At 40.4% G+C, this 25908-nt stretch overlaps 3 protein-coding genes across 4 annotated transcripts; 1 reads left to right on the top strand and 2 right to left on the bottom strand.

Moving 5' to 3' along the window:
- Nucleotides 1-2222: 2222 nt before the first annotated feature.
- LOC109470718 (CCR4-NOT transcription complex subunit 7-like) lies at nt 2223-8719 on the bottom strand. Its single transcript, XM_019769780.1, has 7 exons — nt 8593-8719; nt 7499-7693; nt 6366-6559; nt 5777-5938; nt 4939-5116; nt 4534-4611; nt 2223-4177 (listed from the first exon to the last, which is right to left on the bottom strand). Exons 2-7 carry the CDS (start codon nt 7616-7618, stop codon nt 4043-4045), a joined length of 867 nt encoding a protein of 288 aa, XP_019625339.1. The 5' UTR covers nt 7619-7693; nt 8593-8719; the 3' UTR covers nt 2223-4042.
- A 207-nt stretch (nt 8720-8926) lies between these two features.
- On the top strand, nt 8927-14695 carry LOC109470708 (vacuolar protein sorting-associated protein 37A-like). The gene is made up of 10 exons (XM_019769757.1): nt 8927-9124; nt 9813-9887; nt 10359-10473; nt 10768-10850; nt 10990-11197; nt 11382-11437; nt 11732-11859; nt 12270-12397; nt 12890-13033; nt 13401-14695. The coding sequence occupies exons 1-10, from the start codon at nt 9015-9017 to the stop codon at nt 13482-13484; spliced, it is 1131 nt and encodes a 376-aa protein (XP_019625316.1). The 5' UTR covers nt 8927-9014; the 3' UTR covers nt 13485-14695.
- Nucleotides 14571-25901, bottom strand: LOC109470706 (electron transfer flavoprotein-ubiquinone oxidoreductase, mitochondrial-like). 2 transcript variants are annotated; one of them, XM_019769756.1, is made up of 15 exons: nt 25806-25901; nt 24700-24813; nt 24027-24179; nt 23217-23293; nt 22576-22657; nt 21294-21412; nt 20897-20974; nt 20535-20681; nt 20050-20115; nt 19753-19827; nt 18309-18452; nt 17709-17877; nt 17122-17304; nt 16499-16720; nt 14571-15808 (listed from the first exon to the last, which is right to left on the bottom strand). In XM_019769756.1, exons 1-15 carry the CDS (start codon nt 25834-25836, stop codon nt 15645-15647), a joined length of 1824 nt encoding a protein of 607 aa, XP_019625315.1. In that variant the 5' UTR covers nt 25837-25901; the 3' UTR covers nt 14571-15644. The 2 variants fall into 2 exon arrangements, with proteins under 2 accessions (XP_019625315.1, XP_019625314.1); XM_019769755.1 differs by lacking the exon at nt 22576-22657 and adding an exon at nt 21826-21907.
- Nucleotides 25902-25908: the final 7 nt, after the last annotated feature.

Here is a 25908-nt window from a genome sequence, read left to right as displayed (position 1 = left end):
ATATGACGTCAGAGCTAATAATATAGTCCGCCATATTGGATTTTGACCAATGACGTCATCAAATTAGCATATTCTATGCATATTAAATGATTTAACTTATATTTAATTATGTAAGATGTTATTAATGTTGGAAAAGAAGTGTAATTTAATATAAAACTCAGAAAATTTTTATGTTTAAACCAAAATTACTTCTATTTTCAAAAAAACTGCCTGCTAGAAACCCGTTGCCATGGCAACACAAAAAAACATCAACTTACTAGTATTAAACTAATATGAACTTTTTCCAGAGACATTTTAGGAAAGGTCTCCAAATTTGATACTTCTAGCGCAAGCCGTTTAGCCGCTATCTGAGATCAAAGTTGGGCCTCAAAAGCCCCTTCTGTCTGAAATGGGTTTAAAAATCGGGTATTTCTTCTTGCCTTCTTTTCTTCACCAAAAAATAGAAAAAGTTCAAAATGTATGATTTTTGTATGTAATGTGGACACAGAGGTTCCCACATCAGTTTGCAAAACAATTGAGCTGGTAGCATGTTGATAATTTCTAAAAATTAGCAAAAAACTGTTCTGGGGTCCGCGCGGACCCCAGGTGTACAGATTAATCAGTCCGGGAAGGTGTTCTGTTGAGGGTTAATACTGGTTCCGAACTTCCATCCTGCTATAAAGCAGACTGTTAACTTGTCACACGATATAGTAAAATACCTTGTCAAACTTGGACCGCCACTGGAGGTCATAGGAGATTCAAACTGACATCGGAGGCGATTAGACCGGCTCACTTCAGGTAAAGAAGCCTTCCTCCGTATGCGGTACCGAATCGGAGGTATTCCTAAGTTGCAAAGAGAGAGAGAGGAAAGAGTGTGTTAGGTCGTTTGTCTCCATTTACGAGTACCGGTATATATTTCGTGGAATTTTCCGTACACGTATCGAGTTCAGAAGTAGAAAGCAAAACGCTACGAAACCAAAAAAAAAACATTTGACGTTCCACTGAAGGTATAAACTGGTCCAATTCTCACCTTGAATGAGCTCGGAAGTTCTTCTTGTCGTGGTGACCGATGCCCTGGGCGTTTGGCACCGCCATTTCCCCACACATTTCGGCTTGCAGACCGCCGTGTCGATAGAAGAGCGACCATCTTCTCTTCGCGCTGTAGAAGCAGTTCAAAATCGACTAGTGACGCAACCATCCCCGCGCGTCGCCTTTATAAACTTCCAACCACCTGTGCAAAGAGCAAAAAGCCTGCAATTGGTCGACTGAACGGAATTCTGGCATGCTGATTGGTCAGAAGAATGCACTTTGGAGCCTCTCCATTGGTCGGGAAAAATGCACTTTTCCCATTGGTCGTCTGCGCTAATGTGACGATTTGATTGGTCAGGTATGAGGGCCTGCATGGGGGTTTTCGACAACGCATGAGACGGTCATATCAGCTGATCATATTGTGACGATTTGGTTGGTCAGATATGAGGGCCTGTATGGGGGTTCTGGAAAAGAGCGCCGGCTAGCGACTTTAGTTGATGCTACAATATCTCATGTGCCCTTTTAAACTACAGAATCTTTATCTACCGGTATACCACTCTTTATTAAAGCCAGATGTTTTGCTCTTTGCTGTAGACCTTTAGGGATTAATTAAACTGTGGCCTCAACAGTCCACATATTCTGCACTGACAACAAAATTGAATCAGAAATAACATGTGAAACAGCTTGGACAAATCTTTCACATTGTCATAATCTTTCCTGTCAAGAGCGAATGTCTGTAATGAGCAATGATGGCAGGGATTAAAAGTAGACTTGGCTCATCTTTTGCAGTGATAGTACTCCGCCCACAACCCTCCAAAATTTGAAGTGCTTGGGTGACCTCAAAACGAGTGTTTTAGCCTTGATTGTCAAAAACATGTCGGCCCAAATTTTAAGCGCTTTAAATCCAAAGATGTTTTTTTTTGCTTCAAATTTTTTTTTAATCGTGTATTACATAACTGGCATCAAATGCATGTTTGGCACTCCCTTGAAGTGGTCTCACACCACATTGCATTTCAGAAAAAAACAAAATAAAACCAGTTCTTTAAATTGGCAATAAGAAGCCTTCAAGACATTTATTTATTAACCCTTTTATCATTTCTAACACTAATACTAACATATAACAACTTACAATACTTTAATAATCACATAAAAGTGCCTTAACCTAAAACAATGATGACAAAATGACCAGGGCATTTCAATGCTGTGAGGTGCAGTTCTTTTCAGGTGAAAGTGCCAGTGCTTAAGGTATCATACAAAGCAGAAGGAAATATTGTCTATTTACAAAATTTAAAATAATCCATGATGTACATAATACAGTTCACAGTAAAAACAAACTATCGCCGGACCCAATAAGACCTACCTACAAGTCAGAGGTTCCTGCTCAAAATGTTACAGTTGATATAAATGTTTTATGTTCTTATATAACCATCTTTTCTTATGTTTTTTTTTCTGTTTTTGTGTGTGCATGACATGATCAGAACAAAGCTGTACAGGTGGAACCAAATGATGCAGTATGATGCCAATACAAAAGAAACGGGGAATGGGTGTGTTTTTACATAACAAATCAACCAGCATTCTAAACTTGATCAACAAATAGCTTTCATGTTGAGCAATATTACAGTCTTCAAAGTTGACAAAGTCGACAAAGACTTACATCCCTTCCAAGATACTCGAGTTTGCCTATCAAGAGAAGAAAAAGATTTCTTTTGTTGCTTACTTGTTACAATGTTTTTTTTATGCTGAGGAAAATCGTTGCAATGTCTAGGACTATATTATACACTACACCAACAAAAATCCATAGTTTTTTTCCACACATACAGTGTACAAATATGTTTGTCGTTATTGTTGTTGCAAAATACTTCCAAAACCATTTTTTTTCTTCTTCAACAAGCTGGATGAAATTTAGTTTTGCTGACTTGATTCGCACCATTCTAATACAATTTTGTAAATCCATTTTTCCTAAAACTGGTATTACTATGTCCTTGACTAACTTCTTAGCTGCCATAAATGATCTTTAGTTAAGACCATGGCTGTATAGTTGAGATGTAAGGAAGGTGCAAGATGATAGATGTATGTACTGTACCGTACGTCAAACCGTATATTGCTTACACCTTATGTATGTATGCCCTGGAAAGTAGCTCTATTACTCTGCAGCAAAGTTGGAAGCAGTTTTGAACGGACTTGGTGCTGCCATCTACATGTGAGACAACATTTTGCAGTTCCTACACAGAATTTAGTACAAAGTACAAGATAACTTTTCTCAAATTCTATGCAAAAAGCTACATATTTGGTCAGAGTGCCACACACGAAGTTCAAAGCACGACAGTCCGTCCAACAGTGCATCCAACTCCCAGCAGACTTGTACCATACCCGCTGTAGTAGCCTGATTAAATCCAATATTACATGAGTACTTCTGACTGTATATAGGTGGTCCCCTAGGGAGGCTGCCAAGACTGGGCACCATACAGCTTGTCCGGTCCGCAACTAACGTGCTAAACAAGCGCTCCTGATAGCACCAATGTCGTAAAAAAAGCTCTGTCATTGTACCAAATTGCACTGAAAGCGGGCAGCAAGATGCAACTATTTTTCCTCTCTCCTTATGAAATTTTCCATAACCTTCTGGCTGCTGAGATGCGAAACTTCTGTCTGCTAACTGATACATAACTGTACTAGTATATGATCTTAGCAGGGAATTTGGTAATATTTGTTACTTTGCATTTTAGAAAAAATCGGAAATGTATCAAAAGTTCTAGTTAAGCTTATTGGTTGAACAAATGTCAAAACCTTTGACAATTTATGTTTAAACTTTTAAAGCATATGTGTAAAATTAACATATTCATAGAAAACAGCTGTGGTGAGATTCACCCACACGCTTCAAGCTCAATAACTTGTTTCGTTAAAACATCTTTATAATATAATACTGCTAATTTAAGGGGGGTGGATAAAACAAGCTGTATTTTGCCCAGCCTCGAGAACTACATAGTAGTACTTTTGGTAGAAAAGAGAGAGAGGTGGAAGGAAGGACAGACTGGTGCTACGACTGCTGGGGAGTGTGTGAAATGGTGTCTTCGCTGTTGTTGTTGTAGTTGCCGTTCTGGACGTACGAGTTGCCCAGGCCGTACAGGTGACCACAGTACTTGGCGTCGTCTATGCTGTCTTCAAAGAACATCTGTGGACATGATAAAAATACAGGTCAGGATTTAACTGTAATAAATGACTTGAGAAACTTTAAAAAACAATAAAATAAATAAAACTACACTTGAGAAACAACAATTACACAGGTTAAGTAACACTCCTGTCAAAATTGAATTTAACCTTCCTGTGTTTGAGGAGAGCCATGCCTAAAGCATGTTTATAAAAGATTCTTCCACAGTTACGGAATTCGTAACCATACCCGAGTGATTGGTTCACACCTTACAGTCTGGTCTTGCACAGCTTCTTCTTACTGCACATACAGTAACTGGTGTTTTATGCATAAAAGCAGTTTACCGCTTACGTGAAACAAACAAACAAAAAATCAAGTACCTCTTTCATTTTGAAGAAGGCCAGCCCCGTCAGTAGACTGTCACTGCCTGCCTGATGTTGTGGCCCAATTCTCTCCAGCTGGAACAACAGAACAGAAATCTTTACTGACAGAAAAAAAGTACTGTCACTCTCAACATTTGTAATGTTTTGAAGTACATAATTAATGCTACCAAGGATATGCTAACATAAATCTTCAAACTTTCACAGTGGTTTTATATTTCCTGTTTCGCAGTGGTCAATCCATTGCAAATTCACAGCAAATATGACTACTGAAAAATACTGCAGAAACTTTCTACTGCAAAAAAAAAAAACATCACGAAAGTAAACAAATTTACAGTACTTGGACTGTGACATTGCTTTGCTCAGCTCTGATTGGATAGCCCTAATTATGATTGACAGGCGTACCTCCAGCTGATCAGCCACCTCCTGCAGCCCGCCCTTCAGGTTCTTACAGCTCTTCATCAGGTACTTGACGTCGTAGATGGCGGGGAAGTAAAGTCTCAGCAGCTCGAAGAACTCCAGCTCTTCCGCGGGGAGGTTAGAGGACGTCAACACCTTCAGGAGGTACCCGAAATCATAACCGCTGGAAAAGGAGAGAACAAAAGGTGTCAGAAGTATTGTTTTGGGAGTCTATTGCTCGCTGGAAGTTTGTATGTATCCAGCTCTTCCACGGGGAGGTTAGAGGAGGTCAGCACCTTCAGCAGGTACCCGAAGTCATAGCCGCTGGAACGGAGAGAAAAAAAGATGTTACTTTCTTGGACGGAAGTATCATTTTGGGTGGCTCTGGCTCACTGTGAGTTTGTATGTTTTGTGTCCTGAGCAGGGAGGTTGGAGGACGTCAGCACATTCAGGAGGTACCCAAAATCATAGCCGCTGGAAGGGAGAGAAAAAATTAAGCTGTTGTTACTTGCCATCTTCATACACTGTTACCACTCCTACAGTGACCTACACCCTGGGCCAGTGCAAGGAAGCTTTTCTCCAGTAAGCTCTGTTGGCACAGGAACAAACCGATACCAGTATCAAGTCATTTGGTTGGCCTATTATTACTTCTGGGACACACACTAACACAAACAAGCCAAAGACAAGACTTTGGATTTGCCAATTTTTTGCCAAGAAAATCTGAAACTTATTAAAACTCATGTTATATAATCATTCTGATACTGTAGTCAAATTAGTTATTCATATGAGAAAGGTACATGTATAATTATGTTTACAACAAAATACACATAGTAAACTGTCTTACCTGTGAAAGCACAGCCATTTGACGTTGTCACACAGAACCACACCTGACGTCATGAGGAGTTCTGCGAAGTACGTGACGTCAATGCCTTCCTCCTCGTGCTTCTTAAACTGGATCCCGGAGTTCTGCAGCAGGTCTATGGAATCCTGCGCATACATGTCCTCCCTGGACAACAAACATGGAGAGAAACGTTCTATATTCATTTAAACTTAAATAAAGGCACTATTGTATCATACACATGTACTAGTAATATGCAGGGCTGGAAATACCACCGGCATATGAAGCCTAGTGCAAGTAGCATTGGAGCTGTGCAAGTATTTCTTAGCCACAGCAATCTAACCCTTCCAATTCTTTTCTTCTTACAACTACAGCAATCTAACCCTTCCAATTCTTTTCTTCTTACAACTAACTTAGCTTCACTTCATGAGATCTCAGTAATTGATTTGAGCCAAATTTTAACCCTAGTCTCCAACCTGGAACAGCCCTTGTTAAAATGAACTTGGTTGTTGCAGCATGCAAAATACTTGGTTGCCCGTTCAAAAAAGTATTTTGTACCCTGTTGTTTATGGTAGTGATGTTTAATGGTACGTACGTGAGGTTGAACTTGAAGTTGAACTGGTAGGTGAAGATGTTGGGCGCGTACTCTCCCTTCTCGTTCATGAAGGTCATGCCCAACTGTATAATCTTCAGGAGGTCCACGTTACACCTGAGCAGCTGGTACTGGTAATCCGCCGTGCTGCGGAACTCACCGATGGGCCGCGCCACCACACCAGGAAACTCGGTATCCTGTGGAGGGGGAAGGAAGCAAAGGGTCAGTCTTATGGTCTTATAGGGCAATTGCAATTGGCCTGCAACAACAGATAGCAGGGCTCTCCCCAAGCAATGAAGGAAGGGTGCTCCCCCTCTCCCCAAAGTCCTAGCACCCCTCCCTAAACTCTCCTATGGGCCACACCACCACACCTTCAAACTCTGTATCCTGGGGGAGAGAGAAACATCTCATTGGTTGAGATCAGATCCCCTTTCTGAAACATTGAGTTAGTGCCAGGATGAGACCATGGCTGAAAATTGGCTGCCAAATCCTCAAATGGAACCCAATTCAATATGTTTGGGGGGAAACATGCCAAAATCAATGTGTACACAGATAGTATCAATACCTGTAAAATGAAATTTGCACAGGCTGATAAATACATGTAGCTACAAACAGATGTTAATTTGTCAAATTGTTCAGGTACAGGTCTGGACCTGTACTTAACCTCTGTACCTCTGGTCTATTACCTAATGTTACATTTAGGTACACAGTCCTAGGTACAGTACTGCAGTAAACTAGTATGTGCAACAGTAGCGACTTTACCATAGGCTATGAACATGTGTTATGCCAAAAAACATTACCTGGATGTCTAACCTTCATCGACGTATGAACATGTGTTAATTTGTCAAAAACTCAAATTGTTCAGGTACAGGTCTGAACCTCTGTATCGGTACCTCTACCTGTACCTGTTGTTACATTTAGGTACACAGTCCTAGGTACTGTAGTACATGTATGTGCAACAGTAGCGACTTTACCATAGGCAATGAACATATGTTAATTTGTCTAATAGTTCACGTACCTGCACCTAAACCTCTGTGCCGGTACCTCTACTTCTACCTGTACCTGCTGTTACATTTAGGTACTACTACCCTAGGTAGTCCTAGGTAGTATTATGTGTAACAACTTTAGTAGTTTACCATGGCTATGTATGGATACTTGTGCACGATCTGTCGTATCCTCTTGAAGGCATCATCGATGTTGTGGTTCCAGATCTCCAGGATTCCGTAGTTGGTAGAAGATTGTGTTGAGGTTGGCATGTTGTCCCACTGTTATTGTGAGAAGGTCATGTCATGCCAATGGCAAAATCGGGCGTCACAATGTGTAGAGAAATCCTGCAGAAGGTAAAACAGAAGGATGGTGTGTGTTAGAGCTATCGCAGAGTGGAACTCGCTGTCACCAAGTACAGTAGGGGTATCATCACTAGATAGCTTTTAACAATGTTTAGAATTAGATGTTCAGGTGTTAGGTGTAACAAGTCGTTCGGTGTGGCCAGCTGCCGCCGCACCGTGTACTGGTGTGTTGGTGTGTTACACCAAAGGGCAGTTATACCTGCTATACAGATACAGATACGGTAGTGTTAGTGTTAAATGATCATGAGTTTTTTAGTCATAATTTTCTCTTTTGAATTTTGCTATAGCCACAGTAAATGCATGGAGTAAATGCAAGTACAAAATGTATGATGAACATTCTTATAGCAAGAATATAAAATTACATTGTTTATAAATAAATCAAATGAATTGAATAAACATTAAATCAAGGATATTTAAGTCATCAGATATTGTATGCAAACCCTTCCAAACTATCCAATACAAATTACAGTATGCATATGAAATCTCAATACATTAGATGTATTAGAAAAAAAACTGCCAGGTTGCAAAATAACAGATGAACTTCAATTTGTTCAAGGCCATAATTTTGTTACACAAGTTTCTTTAAAATGTATTACAGATGAAAATAGATAGATCAAATGCATAGCAAGCTGATTTGCAATCAGAAAAGTTTCCAGTTGACGACAGTTAAAACTGAAGCACCTGGAAAAGGTGGACTTTTTGTTTAGTAGTGACAACTTAGGACAAGGTGTATGTAACAAAGCCAGATGACTCAGGTAACAGCTTGCAGCATGCGTTAGCATGGCCGACTCCACGTACACACACACGGTCTCACCCCGTTTCCACCCATCTACAGCTGCCAAAACCACAACACGACAGACAGAAGGAAAGCCTGGACGTACCGGGAGCCTGAGCGCACACCACCGCGAGCGAAACTGCGATATAAAGTCTGATTCAGACCCAAATTTCGGTGGAATCCCCGCGAAAATCGGCCAGGAAGTCCCTCTTTCAAGTTGTACTAAGTGCGCATGCGCGAAGGGTTTTGGGCATGATGGGAGAAAAAATTTCCAAAATAAAATAATCTTCAAAAAAAAAAGTACTGATAATATAATAATAACAAACACTTCATAGATAGATATTAATTTTTAAGGGCAACATTTAAGGGTAATTTAGTTCAACAAACAAATAAAATGCTTTTTGTTCATGTAACCTTTGACCCCCATCTCTGACTCAGATCTCTGTGACAAGAAAGAGAATCACGGAAGTGAAAGACTGAGTCGTGATATTCTCGCCTTTCTGCCGGTTTCTGGTCCTTGTCGCGAGTATGTTTAACCTTTTTGGACGCTCGAAACCGCAGAGCAACCTTCCGGCCCCGACAGCGCTGCAACAACAACGTCACAAGCAGATAGAAACTCTCAAAACATTCAACCAAAAGTGAGTGTGCAAAATATTTTCCTCCCTTGCTTGCATCATCATAGGATTTCTACTTTGGTGGGCAATTTAGATTATAAATTATACGTGTACAAAAATCAACGTTTTATATTATTGAAATGGGATCCTGTTTGAAAAAGTACCTTCCAAATGAAGAGAATTTTAGAATGTTAAATGTATGCAAAATTGTGATAAAAATCAATATTGTATTTTGACAAGTTATGACATGTTGTGACATTTATAATATAACAAAAGAGACTTCGGTGAATACCATCTTTGTGAATACTCAGAATACCACCTAAACATAAAATTGTATCTGTTTTTAATTTGCTAAACATGAAGTAGCTAGTAGTTGACCAAGTCATCACTACAGAAACAAATTTGTAAAGACGTTGCAGTGAATCTCTTTTTGTCATCAACTGCACCATGATACAGTGTGATACCAGCAACCAAGGATACCAGTAGTTTCCATGCAACTGAAACAATAGTTTCGCCAACAACTTGAAACATAGTTTCCTCTACATGGATGTAACACTGGAAAACTCTATACTTACTAGAAACTGAAAGCGTCTTTTTTTTCATGGCACCAGTATATGTAATTAATATAGTTAATCAAAGTATTAAGGTTAGAGATTGCGATGTTGATTCAGTGTGTGACAGTCCATGTAGAGAAGTGCCTGTGTTGTTCCAGTGTGTTCGAGCTGAGGAGAGATGTGGAATATCGAGTCACCTGCTCTGTCAACAATGTCACCATCTCTCTCAACATGTGAGTTTCAACCTACACAATTAACCATCTCTCTCAACATGTATGTTATGTAGCATTTAACTGTCTTTGAACCTCCTTGATTTATAGAGACTTAATATATAATATATAAAGACTCCTTGCCTTTACTAGTACAGACAACATGGTTTAAGAAGATATTATGATTTTGAAATTTGATTTTGTTTCGTAGAAGTATTGACATGGGTATTTACTTATCTTAGTATTTACACGTGGTCATTATAACCATGGTAGTTCTATTACATGTAGCTAAACAATCTCAAACTGTTCTTTGTCTAACTTGCACTGATAGTTCCCCAAAGTTGATTGCTAGTACATGCATGTACCTTCATCTTTTTTGCATTGCTAGTACCCAAAGTTGATTACCTTCATCTTTTTTATGGATAAACAAAGGCTCAAACAAATCATGTACAGCACAGGACATGTAGATACTAGTATTCCTCTTTCTCCTTACAGTCAGCTGCCACCAGAGTTCCCAAAGGACCGGCCCATCGTGGTCGTCAGTCCGCCTCTGCGCCACCCATGGGTCAACGACCAGATGGTCGTCACTGGCTGTCCTGGGATCAACTCTGTAAGTCAGCCTGAAAGTCTGGATGGTAGACTACGTATGTATCACAAGTTATATAGAGAAGAGTTAATGGGGCATCGAAGGGACGGGTGGTATAGACACAAGGTTTTGGGTTTGGTTCCTGGAATTCTTAGCAAGACGTTTTGTGTGGCTACAACATCAGTATATGAAAGATTATCACTAATGATATATCATGTGTTTTCTGACCCTCCAATTTGATAGTACTTTTGCAATAATGGTTGAAATAGCAACTATAATGGTTGGTGGCTACATTTTGTTGTTTCTTGTTGACTACAGTTTGCAGTGCACACAGATCTAGGCCGGGTGATTAGAACCATCATCGATGAATTCAAGAACAACCCGCCACAGATCTTAGCTCCGTAAGTATAGCTCTCTCTTCTGCTTCCATCTATATATTTTGTTTAATATATGAAATGATAAGCATTTACTTGTCTTGGATATGTGAATAATTCAATGTGTATCATCCTATATTAAGTTAAACATATTCTTATTTTGCAGTGCTTCATCCAGTGGCCAGCTGCCTTACCCATCACATCCTCCACAATACATGGGGGCTAACAGCCCATACCCTACTACTTCCTACCCCTCCTCCACCAGTAGCTACATGCCCCAGGTTCCCATGCCCACGCTGCCATCTACATCCACTACCACCACTCCCACACCCAGGCCAGAGGTCCGCGTGCAAGGCAACTTTTCTCCAGTACCAGTAAGTTCTGTTGGCACAAGAACAAATGTAAAACTTATAACAGTATGAGATAGAAGTTTCATGTCATTTGGTGGGTCTAAAGGTTTCTTGTTGGATCATAGTCTATGGTCTATTTCATGAAAATTCACAGGTTCTTTTGTACGACATTGTTATGTCACACACATATATTTTTTTCTCTTTGCAGTTTAAGTATAAGATGCCAGATATTCCTGAGTCCTTCAAGGAAGTCAACTCTCTCAGGTACTTCTTAATGACTCCCTTTCTATGAAATATCATATAATGATGAGGACAGACATTAGTGTATTATGCTTACTTTACAAATTATAATAGTCATCATTTTTCTGGGGAGGGAGTGTTGTTTTGGGCTCCTCTGGTTCACTGGGGAATTTGTGTGTATTTCGTCCTCAGCAGCAAGGATTGGAAGTGAGTGGGCAGAGATTGGGTTTCAGTTGATTGACAGGGTTGTGACCCAAAATGCATGATACCCAAAACACTTCCTGCAAGACTTACATCTCCCATTCCTTATTTCCTCAGTGTTGCAGAGCTGAAGGAGCTCCATGATAATGAAACTAAGGTCGTTGACCTGTTCAGCAGCCTGCCCCAGTGTCAGCAACTTTACCAGGACAGAGACAAGCTCAATGATGCCACAGAGGAGCTAGCAAGTAAGGAAAACATTTTTGTTGTTGTTGTATGTTGTTCTTTCACATATTAGTAAAGGACTTTATGCAAACTCCATAAGAATGGACTGTAAGGTTTGAATCACTCACCCTACTTTTTTCGATGCGCTTGAGGTGTGGCTTTACCTCCTATCCTGGAGGATGTCCCTAAGGAAGCTTAGTATACTTTTTTGCCTGATTCAAGAGAGCAAATAATTGCCTTTTTCAAGCCATTCCGGGGCCTGCTACTGATTAGAAGCTTAAGCACAAGACCACCTTGCCACTCTGTGTTGATCTGAGTGAGGAAATCAGTCCTTACAATTGGATAAGAAAATTCTGATTTAACCACCGTGACCACAAGGCTAATTATAACAGTGCCTTAATTCTTAAACTCAGTACCTGTTTGTACCCTGCAGGACAGAACCTGGACAAGCAGCCGATGCTGGAGCAGAAGAAGAAGGAGCTGATTGAGAAGGTGGAGGAACAGAACGAGCTCAGGAGGATGTTTGACAAGAGTTCACAGAGACAAAACGACCTCATGGATGTGAGTTGTTGTGATGTTTTTTTGTTTTTATCTTGGAGATCACTTTGCATGTGTGGATGACTGTAAGCCAGTGTCTTTGTGTGTGTGTGTGTGTGTGTGTGCGTGTCCATGTGGATGTCCCTGGGTGTCTGTACATGTATGTGTTTGTGGGTGAGTGTATGTGATTGAGTGTGTGGGTGTGTTTGTGTGTGTGCTTGAGGGGAGGGGACTAGTATTGTAAGCTGTACATGTCATGTATTGTGTATTGTACAAAGTCACGTAATGTGTATTGACTATAATTGTACAATGTATTGTGTATTGTATGTGTATTGAGTGCTGTATGTGTATTTTGTAATGAACATTTCAAAGTGTTGGCCTGCAAAACATCTCTGTAACTTCCCATTATGGAACACTTGCTGAATACTTTTACCAGACATGTACACTCCTATACTTCTACTATATAGGAGTAGGAAGTTGCCCTTTTTTTATGAACCTACTGTCTTTTATTTTCAGCAATTCAAGCCGGGGATGATCCAGGCTAACCTGAAGGTGGCAGCGCAGCAGGCAGAGGAGGAGTCTGATGTCATAGCTGACGAGTTCTTGGAGGGCAAGATGGAAATAGACGAGTTCCTGCAGAAATTCATGGAGAAAAGAGTGGTAAGTCATGATATTCCTCCAACTGCTGAATGATGTTCATTTTTGTATTGCTCAATAAATTGCCAGTTTACATGTTAGTAAAAATTGATCTGTATTATGTCATGCCAAATACATTGCCAGCATTTATGCCTAAGTGCAGTACATGGATTTAAATGTACAGTCCAACCTATATTATTGCGCACTTCTCCTAAGGACTCTCTGGCCTTTTTTGTGACCTCTTAGATTGCTTATACCAATGTTCCCATATATACCAATGTATACCAATTTGGAATCCTGTCTTGTCTTTTCAGTGTGTAAAAGGTGGCAAGATATTCTTGTGGTTAGGGTTGTTGACTTGCTGAAGTGAAACCTCTGCCTTGTGTTTCAGCTGTGCCATATCCGCCATGCAAAGGAAGAGAAGTACCAACAGATGATGGCCAACAGACCGCTCAGATCTACAATGACAATGTAGCAAACAGAGTTTGTCAACATGTTAACAGCAGCACCAGAGAGCATGTTGGCAGAACATACTGTGCCTGCGTGAAACCCTGATTTGTCAGTTTTCATTGAATGTTTGGTCCAAGTTGCATCATACTTTTGCCTGATGCAGAAAATATCTTTTCCGACACAACATTTGAAAACTAAAGACGGGATGTCATCCTTAAATACGACTTTCCAAAAGACATTCTGCTCAATACTTTACAGGTTTTGCACAGGTGGAGTACGTTCTGCTGACATGCTGCATCAGACTTACATGTATGTACATGTATATGTCTGTCACTGTCTTGGACATTCCTGATTTTTTAAAAGCATTATATATCAAGGTTGGAGCAGAAAAGGCAAGACCCATAGGAAAAAACAACTTTGGAACAAGTGACAACTTTGATACATTATGTATTCTGTAATATACCCAATATTGGATATTCATGTATTATGGTCATATAGGCCTTGCATTCAGCCATTTCTACGAAGTTATCTTTGAAATCCTTAAAATTAGCACTATGAAATTTATAAAGCTGTCATGTACTAACAGAGGTGCTTTGGTTGCTCAGTTGTAACACAGCCAGTGAGCAGTGCTTTCAATTCCCATACCAACAGCCCGATTCAAAGGTGAAACGCACAATGCTTTTTAACTGAACTTGTAGCGATAGTTCAAAATCACAGACTAATTGCCTTTTTCGTCACGCAATGTGAGCTATGACATCATTTGTTTTTAATGATTTTCCGCCATTTCACAAAACTGAGTGTATATATTGCTTTGAAATGTGTTAAGTGCAATATAAAGAAGTTAGCTGATGCAAAATGGACTGTCTAATAGATTGTATACCATAACAACTCCAATTTTCATTTAAAAAAACATATTCTTGTGTTTTGAATGTAACATTAAGTCTGTATTGATACTGAATAACAGACTGATGTATTCTTTTCTTTTTTTTACAATGCACTGTCTTTATTTCAAAATGTTTATCCAAAACACTTCACTCTTTAGTTTCCCTTATTAATGTTCCTTGTGGTGTAATGTATACTGAATACTTTTATAAAGGAATCAGACAATATGGAAAGTAATGTATGCCATAGAACATAGTATTTTATTTGAGGAAAACAATGCTCAACAATATGTACATAGAACATAATGTACTTGTAATGGTGGCAATGAAAAAAATAAACTTGTACAGAGATGTGGCTCTTCTTGTCTGTCTAGTACATTATTGGACAGTTCTTTGGCAACATTATAACAAGTTACATTGTTACAAGGTAGTGGATTGGTAGAGAGAGAGAGAGAGAGAGAGAGAGTGCTTGGAGTATCATTCAAGGCATTTTGACTTCACATTGATTTGATAGTGTAGTTGTTAGGTTTTTTCAACATCCTAGCATGTGAAAGAACACGCACAATGTAAAAGCCCTGAGTCCAATAAACACATACATGCCTACCCTCTCTAGTGGCACTGCTTATACAGTAATTGTTGTATTTAAAAAAAAAAGGATGACACTGTTAGTAACTATTGGCTTTTGTACACAATGTTCAAGTATCCCAAAGATACAGTTTAAGTTAAATTTTGCTGCGTACAACATTTACACATGACATTGACTTGTTCTACCAGTAACTCTTAAGCTGCAGCGAATTTGAATTTGGTGGTATTAGGAATAGGACCATAGTATCATTACATTTGGCAAGCTCTCAGCATTGCTAACTGAAGTACACATATAGACAAAAGTCCCCACAGTAGAAGGCCACTTAAGTTTTTCCCCAAAGTTTTTTTAGTATGGAACACGTACATGTACATTCAACCACTACACAACAAGTCTTTAAAGGAACAGGATAGGATAGGATATGTTATAATAACTACATGTACATCCAGTGTTACCACCTTTATAAAACAAATTCTACTTTTTTAAATTGGTCTTAATAATTAAGAGGAAAGAAAAATCTTCAACCTTAATCTCAACAAGTTTAGTTATTTTCACAACTGTCACCTTCAATAAAGAAAATAACATTTTCTTACATAATCAGATGAAACAAAACTCTTGTCACAAAACTACCATCTATGTACTGTGCTAGCTCTTCAACTGTGTATTTCCATACCACATATTTTACTCTATTGCTAGTTTCTAAGGCTGTTGATTTGTGTGACTACATCCCGTTATACGCTGGACCTCCCCCTGCCTCGGGGGTGACCCAGTTGATATTCTGACTGGGGTCCTTGATGTCACAAGTCTTGCAGTGGACGCAGTTCTGTGCGTTGATCTGTAGTCTCATGGTCTTGCCATCTTCCATTGGAACATATTCATATACACCTGGGGGAATGGCAAAGAAAGTTATGTCACTGTGTTCATTCGTACTGTACATATAATATCAACTAGCAAGACATGAAAATAATGGATGATTACTAGTATTACAATTGTATGACAACTTACTCTGGTATTACACCATGGTTTATGTTTCATATGATGATTTCACAGTACACATTCCTGGTGGTCTCATACTACATCCTACCACCCAGATCGAGTCACAACCCTGTCAATCAACTGAAACCCAATCTCCACCCACCCACTTTCATTCCTTACGGATCAGGACAGATACATGTGCATATACAAACGGCCCCTTCGACTAGTGCCATTCAAAACAATACTTCTGTCTCAGAAGTAAAAATTGAGGGGCAATCCTTGCTGCTCAAGACAAGATACATACATAATGCCCCTAGGCCAGTGAGTGATGTCCACTGTGACAATACTTCCGTCCCAGAAGTAAAAAATTGAGGATTGAATTCACTGACCTGCAGGACAGAACCTCTGCTCTGGCCCATCGTATATACCCAGGTTCTGGTTGACAGGAACTGCGTCGTCCATGAGTGTCAAGTGTGCCTCTGTTCAGCCCCATCTTAAGTTATAGTATAACTTATACACATACAAACTACCCTTAACCAGTGCCACCCAAAACAATACTTCCATCCCAGAAGTAAAAAATTGAGGGGCAATTTCACATACCTGCAGGACAGAACCTCTGCTCTGGCCCATCGTATATCCCCAGGTTCTGGTTGACAGGAACTGCGTCGTCCATGAGCGTCAGGTGCGCGGGCTGGTCCCCCTCATGGTTGGTGCCGCTAAGGGCGACCGACGACAGCAGGTCGAAGCTGATCTTGTTGTCAGGTTTGGGGTACTCGATGGGCGTGCACTCTGACGCCGGCTTTAACCTCTTGTAGTCCGCACCTGGGGGAGTCAGTAGGGTGGGTCTTAGTACAAGATAGGTTAAAGGATAAAAAAGGAAACTAAGCAAATTGAATCTAGATCTAGTTTTAGCTCACTGGGAAGCCACTCTTCCACAAGTCGTGACAGAGAATACAGACACTATGTACAGTATTTATAAGCAGTCATTGTACTAGGGAAATTATCCTGGCTCTTTCTGACAAGCACAATGAACAGTGGACCAGAGCTTAACATCCCATCCTAAGGACTGTAACTCTTTCCAGTAGTGTGCATGTTGGGCCCGAAAACAAAACATGCTACATGTATGTAAACCAGTAATAACAACCCTTGTAAATCAGTATGATCCATGTTTAGAATGACTGTAGTTGGAAAGAAAAAGTTGCAAAGAAAATTAATGTCCTCACCCCCGTGAGAGAAGGTCCATGGTTCCTTCCCCCTGAGCAGGTAGTAGAAGACTCCGGTGTACAGGAGCGTACCATACAGTCCCAGGGGGGAGTGGAATGATGGTCTGACGTTCCGAACACTTTTGATCTCCTTCCACACCCAGCTGTCCCGCATTCTCTGCTCATAGTCATCCACAAACACTCCTACAGAGGAATATACCATCTTTAGTCACAAAAAAACGTTTTTGTCCCGGAAGACTGCAAATTAAAGGCAATGAAAAACATCTTTCTAATATCTTGGTCTTCCCTTTTGTTCCTACTATCTGTTGTCTGGTAAAATCAAGTTATAAGAAAGGCAATCTACAAAAAGAATAAACATTATTTGTAGCACTTGAATAATTGTAATTCTATGCACAGACCTTCAGTTTGATCCACATTTTTGCAAACACTTTTTTTTGCTTTCAAAGATTCAGCTCAGACACTAAAATTTCTGATCTTAACGGTTTTATGATTAATCTTTAGCACACTGAGGTAACTGTTCTATTACCAATTCTCAATTGGTTAAGCTGTTAGACATCAGGAAAGAGGTTAAAGGATGCCACACTCACCCTGAGTTTCTGACTGAAGATTCTCGTCTGTAAGTTTATCGAAGACGGCCTCGGCACAGACCATGCCTGACTTCATGGCGTTGTGCGTTCCTTTGATTTTAGGCACGTTCATGAAACCTGGGCTGCAGCCAATCAGGCAACCTCCTGGGAAAGCCAGCTGGGGAATGGACTGGAAATTTTAAAAAATAAAATTCATTTAATAACATTTAAACAGGAAGACTAGAAAGACTAGAAAGGTACCATTTGAAAAGTTCATAATGTTTATCTTCAAATGGTCTAGCTCAAAAAACTACTGCTCTGTTTATTCTTACTCAAACACATTCATGCACATATATATGGTGACCAGCCCCTTCAACTCCAACTCCAACAATGCATTGTCCTGCCACTTGCTACAAAATGTAACCCAACACCACAGGGTGTCTGCTACAGCAACAGGTACCACGGCGAAAACACATTTTACAGTAATAAATTTTCAAATATCATAATGCTATTCCAGACTGTCGTATAGGCTGGGAAACTGTATACATTGTATTATCAAAATGCGCTGACAAATGAGCTATACAGATATGCGGAAACTACTGTATATGGTAAATCTGTTACCTGGAATCCTCCCTCATTGAGAGCCCTTGCCCCGTAAGCTATCCTCTTGCCCCCCTCAAACGTGGGTCTGATGGCAGGATGGTGTTTCCACCTCTGGAACTCCTTAAAGGGACTGATGTAAGGGTTGGTGTAGTCCAGGCCAAGCTGGAACAAAAAATTAGGGATTTCAGACTAAAGGGAAGTGTTTCGGGTATCCATGGATGTATTGCAACTGTTAACAAGGAAGTCCATCTGTATTAGTAGTAATAGTATGATGCTAAACTTTATTCCAATCAAGGATGCACAAGGGTCAAATTTTTGACGACCAGTGTCACCTTCATCAGGATACTGGTAACTAATGACCAATCACTTTCGAATGTAAATCCGCCAGAGTTTCAGACACGAAACCTTATTCAATCAACAGTTTATGAATACTTTTGTCCATGCTAGAGAGAGACACTGGTCTAGCAGGGCCTGCATTAGTGTCCGCTATGAGAGATAGGACATACTGGAGTAACTTTATCAAGTGTACCTCACCGGATTAGTATAGACTAATCTGGAGGCATGATGATGATGATAAATATGTACTAATAGTAATATTGGAAGAATTTGGAACTGTATTGTATTGTATGATCATGGGGAAATACATGATTACCGGTAACTTGCATCATAGCCTGGGTTCCAGACCCATAGCACACTGGACACAAATATCTCAGTGAGCCTGGGTCTGGCAGGGTCAGATAGACCTGCCACTCGAACGCTCAGTATCTGAGCGTAAGGACCCATTGGTGGCACAGCAGGAAGCAATTCTACACCTCTGCTATGATTGGTTAAAATATCCCAGCTGGATCTTTGAATCTTCACCAGCAGATGAGATAAAACTGTAGATAAGGTGTATTTTGTCCTAATGTGTTAGAGGCACTGTCAATAGATAGCTTTAAACAATGTCTAGAGCTAGAAGTTCAAGGGTTAGGTGTAACAAGTCGATCGGTGTAATATAGCCAGCTGCCGCCGCGCCGCGTGCCTGCGAAGCTGGTGTGTTACGCCGAAAGGCGGTTATACCGGCTATACAGATACAGATACAGACTGTTACCTAAACAAACAGGAAAGCCTGGGTTGTACACTACTTCTACTGTTAAATTAAGTTCTGCTGTTATATTGGAAAATAAACTCCAAAAACATCTAGAAAATTGACTGGTTAATGATTAACTGTTGAGCCCAAGATTGTCTCCTGCTGACCAATGGTGGTACCATGTAACAGGCTACCTGTGGTGTGAGGGGTCATCAATCACAGCTTCTCCTCCCTTTGCTCGAGAGCCTTTCCTAAGAGACCCTGCCAGACCCTTGCACACTGAGATATTTTGTGTCCAGTGTGCTTTGGGTCTGGCATCCAGGCTACTTGCATCACAGAGTCGATTATTACTCATAGAATTGTAGTAGAAGGTTGTTACTGTGTAATACTAACCACATAGCCAACGGAGACCAGAGGCTCCCCCTCTCCTAGATGGTAGATGAAAGATCCACCGTATGTCATTCTGTCCTGCAGAGGAAAATATACAACAACCAAAATTTGTATCAGGTCAAAGGTATAAAAATAATAATGTCAGTAGTATGTCAGACATACAGCTCACTTGGTATCCTTAACATTTGTGACTCTGCATTCTTTCACTTTGAAAGCAATGTATAGCACTTAATGTTAGTCCCATGAAGAGTGCTGACTACAAGAAGACAGAACAATGAAATATATGGATGAAAAACTCACCAACGGCCACCCCACAGTGTGCTCTACTCTGCCTGGCCTGTGCTGGGCTGGATCGACTTCCCATAGCTGTGGGCGGCACACAACAATGTTAACTTCATACAAAAACAGTAACTTCATACAAAAAACAAGGAATCAGATAGTTCAGACTTCCGGGGAGGGTTTATGTGAATGTCTTGGAACTGTATTGTATGATCTCCACCCACTCACTTCCAATCCTCGCTGCTCTAGACAAGATACATACAAACTCCTCATAAAACATTGCAACCCAAAACAATACTTCCACCCCAGTAGTAGTAAAAATTATTTTTGACCCATTGAACAAGGGAAAGAGATCAACTTACACAGACTGTGAGCCCACAGGACAGAGGCAAATGGCGGGCTACCATCAAGTCTCAGCATCAGTGTGCAAGCACGTCTAAACCTCGGGAGACAGGGAACAACTGACAAGGTTTAACTTTTAGATAGTGAGTGAGTGAATGTCTCACCTCCTTTAGTCCGATGGCATAGGTCTGTGGTTCACAGTTCTTCCTCAGGTCCATTTTCTTGTACAGTTGTTTGGCCAGGTGTCCATGGCAGCCCTCAGCAAAGATCACCACCTTGGAGTGGAACTCCATCCCTCGCTCAAATGAATCCTGGAGATGACACAGAAATACAACAATGTACAAGAAGAAAGCTGATAATTCAACTCTCTGCAAAGTTTATATGTACATGTAATGTATAATGATCGCAATGACTGATGACAATTTCAGACATCACGTTCACAGCAATGTAACCAGTAATGCTCAAGACTTAAAGGATGTGTTTAGATGTGCTTTATCCAGATGCAGTGGATTTCTGCTGGTCTTACCTTAGGCGCTCCATCCTTTGCAATGCCCACATCACTTGTAGCCACTCCCTTTACACTGCCATCTTCATGGTATAACACCTAGAATAAAAGGGGTAACAGTTCATGTTAAAAGGCATTTTGTCACTGCTGCAATTTTACAAATGCGGTCCCAAACAAGAGTCTTGCCACTCCAGTCTTGAACTGCATTTGTCATATTGCAGCAGAGACACCTAGCTGCAGTATAAATCAGAACCAGTCATTGTTGTCCTAAAGAGGATGCGAGACAGTCACGGAAATATACATTGTTGTAGGATGTGAAAACCCACTGATTTTGTTGAATAAAGAACCTTCTTATACAATTCCACCCCTTGATTTCACTACAAAGCAAGAATAGTATGGCCCTACAATGCCCTCTGACCTCTGTGACAGGGCACCCTGGGTAAATCTCGACCTCCAGTTCCTCAGCCTGCTCGCCCATCCAGCGGACAAAGTTGCCCAGACGGACCACGTAGTTCCCAGTGTTGTGCATCGGAAGCCCTGGAAGATTGGGATACAATTGATCAATCTATCTAACTACAAAATGTATCCATCAATCAGTTGCATTGCACAACAATTCTAGTGGCATAGAGCTCTATTATACCTCCATCGTACATGTACATGTAGCAGAAACAATGTATGGCAAGTTGATAAACTGTACTAAATAACAAGTCTAATATTCTACACTATTTTATTCATACTCATAGTATAAAACAGGAGTGCAGGATCCTCAGAATTGTAAACATTGAATGCAATGAGATATACTTTTACCAAAACAATCATTTATCAACAAGATTTAATCTTGCACATTGCAGCTTGGCAGGGCAGGACATCAGATACACTAGGCTGAATGCCAGCCTTTTTAGCCTGAGTACGCACTCTTGGCTACAGATACATTGCACAATCATACCCACCTGGTAAAATGGGGACACGAAGGGCGCGTTTTTCAGTCAGGAAGTAGAACAAGTCCTCTGTAACAGGTGTGTGGATTGGTGCCTGCAGCAGAGTTGGGCAGAAGCAAGACAGGCAAGCGCTATCAGAACTGCACTTCATCATGCTGCAGCTTTTTTTTATCTTAAAACTTACCTTTGATGTCAGGAGCTATGCTCGGATCAAAGGTGTTAAAGGAGTTAGTAAAACCCAAGGGGAGAGATGATTTGGGACCAAGACTTGTTGACAGGTTTTAAAGTTTTCTCAGAAGATTGTAGACCCAAAATGTGGCAATTCAAACTTAAGGTTTTACTTGGCAAAAATAAATGGCCTGGTATCCACCCTATAAACTTGTTTTGGTTTGCTCCTGTATAGTCACTTTGCTGCTACTTCTTCCAGTAGCATGCATGTAACAAGAGCTGGGATTCGAACTCCCAACCTCTTGTTCCAGAGGCAGGGTCGCTAACCATTGGACTTCGCACACTACCACAATAGGAAAAGGAAATAGGTGCCAAACTATTTTGAAAATATATGGTCAGAGTAGTGAAACCTGAACTACAATAGGATGGATGCCAGGCTCATACAACCATTTTGCACAAATCTTGGATCAATCTTTTTGTCCCCTTCAGCTTTCTTGGTAGAGGAAGAAAGCAGCAGTGTAATGAGATGGCTGTGCAAGTTTGGGTATGGAAGCAAGCTCGCTCTCCTAAGCCCAGGCCTTCCATACTACCTACCTGGTAGTATGGGAATAGGAATCTTGTACTTTTCAGTGAGTAGATTGAACCTGTCTTGTGTCACGGGAGTATGCATTGGCGCCTGTCATGTTAAAAGAAGTTTCAGAAAGGTTTTTTTTTTGCAAGCGTTTTACCACAAGAGTACTGAAGCCCTTAGATTATGATCATAATACATTCGTATGTGTATTATGATTATTGTACATAGGTGGGGAAATACCAGTACATGTACTTGATGAACGTTAAGAGAAAACGAAAGAGAGAATAGTCAGAGACAAGCATTTCTTTCAAGCTATAGATATGCTAAACAAAACTTTCATAGCACTTTACCATGAGGGTACCATTTACAGCTATGTGCTATGAAATGATCTGATGCACTGATGCAAACAAGGAACAATCATGATATTCTACTTTTATCAATCACTCAATCAATATACATGTACATGTATCTACTCAACATCCACACAAAATCATTTAATTGTTCAATAAAAATAAACAGATCTTGGTTCCAACTTTGAACATGTGACATGGTACACAGTGTCTCAGAGACCTTCAACTTTGACATTTTACCCAAAATGCATCACGCTACGCATGCCCAGTTGGAACTATGAACTAGCTCATTAGAGGTTTAAAATCCTTCTTACTCCTCTCTCCTTCCAGTCTGGTATGAGCTCATTTAGTGCATGTGGCTCCAGGCAGGCTCCTGACAATGTGTGCAGACCTAAAGAGGAAGAAAGGCTTGTGGTTAGGGTTGCTGACTTACCAGTAGAACCTAAAGGTACAAGGTTCAAATGGGCAATCCCCAATGTTGTATCCTTGGGAAGGGCACTTTACACCTATTTCCTCAAGAAACATTCCCACTGGCGTTTTCGGCTACAGTTAGCTCCCTGGGACTTTTTTGACGGGTGTTTCATCCCCCCTGGATTTTCTGTGCTACTCCCTAGAACTTAAGTGCAGGGATGTCTTCCCTGGATTTCTGTGCAGGGTTTTCTTTCCCTGTGCTTCTAGTCTGGTTACCAGACCTATTTTAGCTCCTAAGTCTACATGCATATCCTTTCGGAGAGAATATAGACTTGGGAGCTAAAATAGGTCTGGTAATTAGAACCAGGCTACTGTGTATCAAATTTACAAGCACTGATTCTCGGTTCAAAACATATGCCATGACAAAATGTAAAGTCATTACAGTATTTTTCTGTTGGAGATTGTACTTAACCCACAATTCCACAGCCTTCTCCAGTACCAGTACCAAGGAAGTGTTTTGGGTATCTACTTCTTCATAGTATCATATACTAGTATCTTCTTCATATAGTATCATATAGATCATTATCTTCATCACCTCCTATTCATGTCTAATAGTGTACAAGCATGTCTAATACTCAGAAGACAGGGAACAACATACTAGTACGATAAACCTGGTTAGTGAGTGAGGGTGAGTTTTTTCTGCTTCTACTCACCCACTTCCACAGCCTTCTCCAGTACCAGTACCCTCAGTTCCTTCTCATGCTGCTGGGCCAGCTGTTTCAGTCTGATGGCTGCTGACAGGCCGGCTGGTCCTGCTCCCACTATACACACATCCACCTCGTCTGACACTCTCTCCATGTCAACTTCTACAAACGGTTGAGGGGGAAAAACAGTGGCAATGTTACATGTACTTGCAGCAGTAGTGATAGTAGTAGTATCCAGCAAGGAGAAATATCAGAAGTTTCAGAATTCCAGGAAGTGTTTTCGGTATATCTATAAATGTGTTGGAACTGAATTGTATGATCATGGGGAAATTACAATACGTAGTATACAATGGATTATCAGTTTATCACTCATACAATTGTCTCTCATACTTTGGCCTTGTCAAGTGACAGGATGAATAAAAGTTCTAAATGTGAACTGCGTGGCTCCAGACATGCCAGATGCCTTACTTACTACAGGACAACTGCAATGTACGAGATGTCAGTTAGCTTGAGGAATGAATCCACTCTACTTTATACTGCTTTGATTTTGTCCTTAGACATTGAAAATCTACAAAAGGAACATTATGAAAACATTATGAACAGTACTTTTTGCCTTGTCCTTAGACATTAAAAAGCTACAAAATCAGAACATGACAAACAGTAAGAAGGTGAAGAAACTGACCGCTCCATCTGGTGTCCTTGTCCCGTGGCAGGACTGACCAGTGTGTGGTGATTTTTGGGGTGGCCACATTGTTGGTGCAGAACAACCGGACCCCCGCTCTCGCAAACCGCCCAGCTGGAAAAAAATAGAAGAGTCTTTAGTATTACTTAAGGTCACCAAGCAACAAGGCATAAAACTTGGCCAAAGGCTATGTGAGGAACAAATAGGGCCTGATATACTAGTGGTGATAGTACTGTAACGGTACATGTATGTGTAGCCGTATACTACTTAGTTATGTGGTAACGTGCTGTGTTTTGGGGACTTTGGTGCAAGTTATCAACACAATAAATGTAAATGCGATATTGACCTACTGCCACACCCCTGACACACCCACCAAATTAACAAATCATTACTAGTGTGTGTGTACTTGGGTTCAAAGTCTACAACATTAGCAAATACAAATACATGTACTGGTACATTCTACAAATCTAGTTCAGTAACTGCGCGATACTGGTCTAACTTGATGATCAGATTTTCAAAGTCACGTTTCGTAACGTCATAAATTTTGCGTCATGTGGGTTGGTTGACGTTGTGCACAAATCGTTACTTCTAAGCTTCTCATCATCATGTGACATCTACGTGTAAAAATACACTCTAAATAAAGTTGTAATAATCAATCCACAAAAGATCTGTAGCGACAGTGCCAAAATAAATTCATTTTTTAGACATCACAAATTTATTTTCCTCTCGAAGTACTGAGTGGCTAAATCAAAATATATTATTAATACTTTTGAGGGATGTCAAATGACATTTTTAGCACCCAGATGCGTATGGAATATCAGATATACACGTAAAATACCAGATTTATTATGATATCAATTAACTTGCTGGAATGAATTATATCTCAGGTTCATATCTTCCAAGGAGAGATTTGGTAACATTACGTAGCAGACGAAATTTCTGACTTGGCAACACAAACTTACCGGTAAGTTTCAGCGCAATTTCTGTCACAAAATTTGCTTGAATATTGCACCAAAGGCTCTCTATATCTTTAGAATTTGGAATATATTACCGTTGTAGGCCGAAGTTACCGTTCTGAGCAGTAGAGGACAGAAAGACAGACTCACCTTTCAGCGCACTGCCGAGTAACGCCGCCATTTTCGATCGCCCCGTAACGTGCCGCAAGTCGGTCCTTACGCAAGGTCATGGAATTTTACGACAGCGGTTGTG

This window comes from Branchiostoma belcheri, unplaced genomic scaffold, assembly GCF_001625305.1.
Source record: "Branchiostoma belcheri isolate BF01 breed outbred unplaced genomic scaffold, Haploidv18h27 scaffold23, whole genome shotgun sequence".
In the NCBI taxonomy this organism is placed as follows: domain Eukaryota; kingdom Metazoa; phylum Chordata; class Leptocardii; order Amphioxiformes; family Branchiostomatidae; genus Branchiostoma; species Branchiostoma belcheri.
Note: the sequence above shows the minus strand (reverse complement) of the source record. Positions and strands in the feature narration are given on the sequence as shown.

Coding starts and splice junctions, on each gene's coding strand:
- LOC109470706 (XM_019769756.1), bottom strand. CDS start 25,836: ATGGCGGCGTTACTCGGCAGTGCGCTGAAAG. Junction 19,828..20,049: donor ACACTGTGGGGTGGCCGTTG/GTGAGTTTTTCA, acceptor TTTCCTCTGCAG/GACAGAATGACATACGGTGG. Junction 16,721..17,121: donor ATGGACCTTCTCTCACGGGG/GTGAGGACATTA, acceptor TGACTCCCCCAG/GTGCGGACTACAAGAGGTTA.
- LOC109470708 (XM_019769757.1), top strand. CDS start 9,015: ATGTTTAACCTTTTTGGACGCTCGAAACCGCAGAGCAACCTTCCGGCC. Junction 11,198..11,381: donor GCAACTTTTCTCCAGTACCA/GTAAGTTCTGTT, acceptor TTCTCTTTGCAG/TTTAAGTATAAGATGCCAGA. Junction 12,398..12,889: donor GACAAAACGACCTCATGGAT/GTGAGTTGTTGT, acceptor TTTTATTTTCAG/CAATTCAAGCCGGGGATGAT.
- LOC109470718 (XM_019769780.1), bottom strand. CDS start 7,618: ATGCCAACCTCAACACAATCTTCTACCAACTACGGAATCCTGGAGATC. Junction 5,117..5,776: donor AAATGGCTGTGCTTTCACAG/GTAAGACAGTTT, acceptor CTCCTTTTCCAG/CGGTTATGATTTCGGGTACC. Junction 4,178..4,533: donor CCTTCTTCAAAATGAAAGAG/GTACTTGATTTT, acceptor TCATGTCCACAG/ATGTTCTTTGAAGACAGCAT.